Source organism: Nelumbo lutea, chromosome 3 (genome assembly GCF_056320005.1).
Source record: "Nelumbo lutea isolate HS-2025 chromosome 3, American lotus-T2T, whole genome shotgun sequence".
Classification (NCBI taxonomy): Eukaryota; Viridiplantae; Streptophyta; class Magnoliopsida; order Proteales; family Nelumbonaceae; genus Nelumbo; species Nelumbo lutea.
In genome coordinates, this window is record NC_142686.1 from 28889109 (window position 1) to 28896969 (window position 7861).

At 29.6% G+C, this 7861-nt stretch overlaps 1 protein-coding gene across 1 annotated transcript; it reads right to left on the bottom strand.

The window, feature by feature from the left end:
* Window positions 1-220: 220 nt before the first annotated feature.
* On the bottom strand, window positions 221-1117 carry LOC148863901 (uncharacterized). The gene has a single exon (XM_088980401.1). The coding sequence runs from the start codon at window positions 1053-1055 to the stop codon at window positions 363-365; it is 693 nt and encodes a 230-aa protein (XP_088836527.1). The 5' UTR covers window positions 1056-1117; the 3' UTR covers window positions 221-362.
* Window positions 1118-7861: the final 6744 nt, after the last annotated feature.

Consider the following 7861-nt stretch of genomic DNA (forward strand, 5'->3'; position numbering starts at 1 on the left):
TTTAAAAGAAAAAAAGGTGATCAGGAAAAGAAAATAAGGAAAGTTCTGATTTTGGTAATATAACACATTCCGTCATCTAACTTATCGGTGAAAGGGTATCTTGTCACAAAACAAAAGTTCAAGGGGATATTTGTCACGGATCCATAGTAAAGGGGGGTCTTTATAATTTACCCTAAGATAATTAAAAATATCTCTAGATCACAAGAAAAGACAAACAATATAAGCATTTGCACTTTATCTTATATATATATAGTTAGCAATTACATGCTCAATATATATATTATTCATTTATTAATTCAAATTGATAAAGGGTAATTAAATGCATGCTGATCGATCAATGTATTAATTCCAACCTAAATATCCTAGTAACCACCGCTGTACTTGGACTTGTAGTCGTTCCAAAGCTGGTCTACAGTCTTCCCTAGAAGCTCCACAAATAAATGGTCACTGTAACCATTTTTCATCTTAGCATCCAATTTGGCCACAAACCCATCTGAAAGACTGTTGCAATACTCTAAGAAACGGGCAGTCACACTGTACCCTTCATCCCACTTGTCTCCCTGCCCTGGTTTGGCCCAGTCTGGTGCAGGATACCCAGCCACATACCTCACATAATCTGCTATTCCTTCGATTAAACCCCCTGGGGCTCCTTCGCCATACCATTGCCACAGGTGTGTCATCTCATGGTAGATTATCCCGATGAACATCGTCTTTAGATCACCATCATACTTGGCTATGAAGTCTTCGCTCAAATGAATCGCACCATCTATAGCATATGCCAACGCCACGTCTGTGACCTCTACGATCAGTGTCACCTTTTCTATATCCTTTCTATCAGCCTTTGAGGTTTCCTCGAAGGTTTTCCATATGAACTTAGTCGCAGATGACATTGCTCTTACACTTAGTTGTGTACCAATCTCTTTAGCAAATCGGTCCCCTCCTGCTGTTCCCACTGCCTTGTTCTCTACTGCATATTGAACACCATCAGCTTGTGTTCTTTGGACGACAGATGCTACAACCAACAAGGAAGATAGGAATAACAACAACTGAGACATGGGACCAGACACAACGAAGATGATCAATTAACTTAATGGGATTTTTACTACTCCTTGATTTCATGACCTGAACCTTTACAAGCATCACATATAAATACACAACCTGGGACGACGATTCACTATACAAGCACCTTTTCATAGTAACTAAAGCATTTATAACTATAACCTTGTTTGTTGTCTTAACATTTAACATATTAATTCACATGTTTCTATACTTTTCAGTTGTTTAATTGACAGTTTATAAATTTTAAGATTTCTTGCCCTTCTTGTTACTTGAAAACGTATAGACCCTTTAATTTGTTTGAAGCTGGACATAACAGCCTGGGATGTTTCAATTCAAAGCTTCATGTGTGTGACGCATAAGTATAGGTATGGGATAAAAGAGTAATTGCAATTAATATTCTTTTAATTAGAAAGGCAAACAAAAAATTGAGCAATGTATCATGTGAAAGAACTTTTCTCCGTTAATTTCTATTTGAAGAATATCAAACATTCCCTAAACTATAATACTTTTTTTTCACTGTTGTCCCACATTAATGACGAGAATAACATTTTTATAAGTTGGAATTCTTCAATTACATACATTTGATTGTGGATGTACACGTGTATGTGATGCATAGTGAGCTTTATGATCATGGTTACATTTGACATTGGATTTAGACAAAAGGCACAAAAGTGTATATTGCTGTTAGCAAGGTTCAAAATATGCGAATTGATATATATATATATATATATATATATATATATATATATATATATATATATATATATATATATATATTTCAAAACCGGTTCAGAGGGTTAGTTTAGAGCTCCTCCACCCCCAAACCGTCAGACCCCTGATACATTTACTGTAAGAGTGTATCGGAGGGGCCCCTGAATGATATGTATTGATCAATACGAGTAGGTACGTGTCAATACTTTGAATTTTGGCAATAAAGTACCTCATCTTATAGTTTAAGCTTTTAGGTTGAACAATTCCTTTAATGATATTTAAGCCTATTTGACCTTGGAAATAGCTTCTTCCACCTGACACGTTATTATGAGTGTGAGGTGAAACAGTAATTGACCTTAAAAGAAGACCAGCAAAGGAATAAATATGATGACATGCTATGTAGGAGAAGCTCCCCAACAGCCAATGTTTTCTAATTTTAGAGTAACCAAACACATCGTAAATTGTCCATCCCCTTTTGATTGCTTTTATTTATTTGTACTTGAAATGCAATGAAAAGATTTAAGAGTGGCCTTCACCTGTCGAAGGTCACAATGAACGATGCATTAGTGTCCATTGTCCAAAACAACAATAAAACCCTCGAGATTATATTTTTCCTGTGAATTGAGAAGGATTGTGCCAACGATTAGGCATCTGGCAAAAATTGACATTAACATGTGAATGGGCCAATTGATTTTTTTTCCTCACTTTCTTATAAATTATTTCATGAATAGAAAAAGTTCAAGGCTCGTCATATAATGTTTTTCTGCGTGAATCCTTGAAGTTTTGGAGACCCATATCTTTCTACATGCATTATAGTGGTTGGTTGTTAGAGATTGGCCCGCGGCCAATTGTCCAAACAGGACAATAAGGGGGCCTTTCTTTTTGGGATTTTGGAAGGGGGAAAGTTGGTCAATGTGATTCACAATCCCATTGATTAGGAAACTTATGTTTTTTTTTTTTTCAAATTTATGTGGGGACCATGAAAAGTTTATTTTCCTAGGTATCACTTATCCATCTTCTAGGTGGATTTGAGAAAAAATTGCTAATACTTAGATGGGACAAAAACACCCCTTTTGAAAATGAAATATAATGGTTAAAATGATCATTATATTATTTACCTGAAAGCAATACAAATGCAAATATGTACAACGTAAATATGTATAAAATATAAGGTTTTGCACTCTATATATTTGCTTTTGTACTCCTTCCAAACTCTGCCTAAGTGCCTATTTGAGAGGGATTTGACTGCCCATGTGTGAGGCCCAGATAAAAAACTTATAATTTATGCTTGTTGAAATATAGGGTTGTTTATCAAATTGATCAATCTGATTCAATTTAACTCAATTCAATCCAACTTGGTTGGTTTTCTAATTAATTTGGTTCAGTCATTATATTAATTTGAGAGGCTATGCTGATTTCGGTTTGACTATTTGTAAATAAATTAAAACTGAATTGACCTGATCATGGATACATTATTAATATTTTATATTTTAAATTTATAATTTTAATATGAAAAAATAGAAAAATTCTCAAAATTCCTAAAGTTTAAAATATTTTATATTATAAATTTCATTTTTTAATACCATTATAAATCAAAAACCAATCTAAACCAATACAAGCTGAATTAAATAATTTTCACCATTAGTCAATTGGTTTTGGATAACCAATTCTCCAACCTCATTACCTGATTATTTTAATTTAATTTATCAATAAACAGCCTAAAACCAAACCAAACTGACTGGTCAATCGTCAATCGGCCAATTGAATAAAATATATCCGCTTCAGCTTCTTTGAATAACTTATCGGAAACACCTTGCCTAGATCTAAGTATAGCTAAAATATGAGTAGCTCTCTTGGACCCAGCTCAATTACCAGTATAGCACCAACCTGAACTAATTACACGTCCCTAACTTTTTTCTTTAATGCCAGTTCTTGTATAGACCAGAAATTTCCAGACAAAGGTTATGTGGTAAAACGAAGCTGACATGAGGCTTAGGTTAATGTTGACTTTTTCCCTTTAGCACCTCCCTTTTTTTCTTAATTCAGATAATCAATGGGTTGCTTTGACCTTAAATTTTAATTATGAAAAGTTCAATTAGACACGCCTCTAACCTAATCATCCGGTGTCTGATATTCTATACAGAGTTCACTTTGCAGCAACACGTGTCCCAAGGAAAACATTAAAAAATATATAAAAAAAAACATCTAATTTGCATATATGTTTATAGAAATTTATAAACTAAATAATTAACCAATATCTTTCTTTTTCAATTCGAACCCATTTATTTAAAGGAAAAGAGATCAACAATTAAATATTAATATTTGAATGCAGGCAATTCAAAGCAAATATCGATTTTAGATAATACATACATATATATATATATATATATATGTAATATAATATATATAAATTAAATATTACTTATATATTTTGGATTTAATTTCTATGACTTGCATAGAACCTAATGGATAAACATGTAACGAATCCATTCGGTGTGGAGTTGGTTGTAAGACACCTTCTGTATTCAGGAGACAGGTTTAAATCATGGTTTTAGAAATCGGACCAGAAATGGGACCGCTTTGACCACTACCTTTTAGGTCAAACAGTCCAACCATCCAATCCAAATCCTAGTAAGATGGTTTTGGGTTTTAAAATTGGACCTAGAGGAGGGGTAATCATAGGCCAGGGCCAGACCGGGTTTTGCACTTATGATAAGAGTTATAGTTTAGGCCCAGACCTGGCCTGGCCCGGGGATCTAGGCCTAAAACTTAAGCATTAGCCTAAGTCTATACAAGCCTGGGCCGGGCTGGGTCTGATTTTGGGCCAATATCTTTTATATATAAAACATTACATATCTATAACATTTTATATTAAATGATATAACATTTATATCAATTTATTTTATACATTATATAATATAAAATATTAACATATAATATAAATTATACATGGCATATTATAATATTTATATATAATATATATAATGTAATCTAAACTAACATGTATACATTATACACAAAATATATAAATTTAAATATTTGCGGATTGGATTTAAAGTATTAAGCCCAAACTCGGCCCTAAAATTTAGGGGCCTGATATAGACCCGGACCTGGACCAAGCCTGAACACAAAACTTAGGCCCAAGCCCAGAATTTCCAGGCCAGGCTGAAATAATCACCCCTAACCCAGAGTCATGACCGTTTCTAGGTCAATCAATCTGACTGTTTTCGATAAGTTCCTGTTTTCAAAACCATGGTTTAAATGAGACCCTTCACACGTGTACCAATTTCCCAAAAGGAAGTCCTAGAGAAAAAATTAAATTCATTGCTTTCTTCTTGTATTAATTGGGTTTAGACTTTTAGAGGGTGAGAGATAAGTGGGAACACAAAAGTTAAGCTAATTAATATGCATGCGAGGTCCACCAAATCACCAATCATATCACGTAGAGTCTATGGATATTCACGAAGAGTTTGAATCTATGCCTCCACTGTGGTTGACCACGCGTATCAGCACAATCAGATATATATCATCCATTTAGGAGTTCATACAACAATGGTCAAAATTAATAAAAAATTTAACAAATTCTCAATCCAACCCGACCCAAGTTGTACCTCACATAGGCATTAATTCAGATAATTGGAGACAGTGGCACAGTCACTATCACTATGTCTTCTCTGTGAGAAAAGTTATTTATCTATTTTTTTTTCTTTTTAAAATTTTTATTTATTTTTAATTCTATATCATTTTTGAAATAATCAATGAGAAGTACTTTCTCAATAACCTAAATAATTTCGTCTCCTAAAATTACTCCTAAACTATCTCCCCCGTTATCTCTCACTTTCTCTAAAATTATCTCTAATTCCTATTTATCTTCTAAATTATCTCTAATTCCTATTTATCTCCAAAATTGTCTTTAATTTAGTAGAGAGTTTCTCTCCTAAATTATCTTCAATTCCTATTTATCCTCTCCCTTACTTTTTATCTATACCTATCTAAAGAAAGTTTGGATTAAAAAAATTAAGAATTATTTAAATATTCTAACAAAATTACAAAATAACTTTAAAATGTTTATTAAAAACACAAAAGATAATTTTATATTTTTACAAAATATATCAAAAAATTATGTAATAACAATTTAAATTATATTTTTCTAAATTATCAATTTAAATGTTTTTTAAATATTTAATAATATGTAATATGTTTAAATAAATAAAATTCAAATAACAAAAAAATTTAAATATTTTATAGATTATTTAAATAACTAAATAACTAAATATTTATCATAATTAGATTTCAAATAGTTAAAATAACGAAATTATGTAATAAATTAAAAAAAATTCTTCAAAGTAGAATAATAATTATAACATAATAGTTAAATTAATAATAATTTAATATATTACGAATTTAATAATGAAGTTATGTAATCATAGTATAAATTATGATTTTATGGATAATTAAATTCAATAAACAATTAATATTTTAAGTATTTAAATAACTAAATATTTTAAATAACAAAATATTTAACATAACTAGATTTTAAATAGTTACAATAAATAAATTATGTAATAAATTAAAAAAATCTAAAAAATAGAAAAATAATTATAACATAATATTGAAATTAATAATAATTTAATATTTTTACATAATATTGTAAATAATTAATTTCACTTATATCAAGTAATAAATCAAGAAAATAAATTTTAAAAAATCATATTTATTAATAATAATTTTAAACTCTTAATCTATATTTATTATATAATTATATATACTAAAATTAAGATTTATTGTCTTTTATGATAAATGTATTTTCAATAAGTATGTATAAATTTATTTTGTTTAGTTATTTAATAAAAAAAATTCAATAATTATTGGAGATTAAATTACTATATTGAAATTTTTAAATTTAATTTATTGTACTTATTGTATTTATTTGTGCTTATGTTATAAGTCAATAATTATAGAGATTAAACTATTATTTGAGATTATAATATTTATTGACTAAGTTAATATATTTTTAGTACTTATTGTATTTTTTATTTTTTATAATTATTATAGTTTTCATTATATATATTTTCAATAATTATGTATTTTTGCTATAAATTTTCAATAATTATTGGAGATTAAACTATTGTTATTTATTAGACATAAGACTATTAATTTAGCTAAAATTATGAGTGTTCATGAGTCGATTCAGCTTGGTCGTAGGCTATTTGCTCAACCAAATTGACCTGGTCAGGTTGGGGAGTTGGTTAGCTAAAACTGACTAACCTTTTTGTAAAAACCGACCCACTCAAGTTGTATTGGTTTGGGTCGATTTTTTGATTTGGTCAGTCTATTCAAAAGATTTAAACTTAAAAATTTAAGTTAATTTTAAAAATTATAGTGCGACTATTAAATAATAAATTTAAAAATTAGATTTATGATATAAAACATTTTAGACTAAGAAATATGGGAAAACTTCCACTTGTTCATATTAAAAATTGTATTTAAAATATAAAATATTAATATATATCGATTTTGGTCAGTTTACAAATGGCTAAAGTGGAACTGATCCAACTTGGTCGAATTGAGAAATTTTTTAACCAAAGCCAACCTAAAATACTAGAAAACTGGCCAAATCGGGTCGAGTTAATTGGGTTGGTTGGTTTCATCAATTTGATAAATAAACCTAATTGAAATTAATTATTATTATTTTTGTATTATAAAAATTTATTAAAAGTAGTATATAAAATATGAATAATTATTAATTATTTAAAAAGTTAAAAATATAAAACAATTGTATACTCTTATGTGTTTCTATTAGGGTTATTTATTAGAACACACTTTTAGGATGACAATTTCCCCATCCCTGACGGGGACCTAAATTCCTAGACCCAATGGGGTTGGGGATGGGGATTGTTTTGGCGGAGCATTTACCTTGTGGTTGATACTCAATATATAATTTTGATCATTTCTATCATCGAATTGAATATTGGGTTGGGGGCAGTATTTTCAAAACTAGATCAAACCAGATGGTTAGACCGAAAAAATTGGGAATCGAACACCATTTCACCTCAAAACTGCTTTTTGTCCAAAAATTGTTTATTTGGTT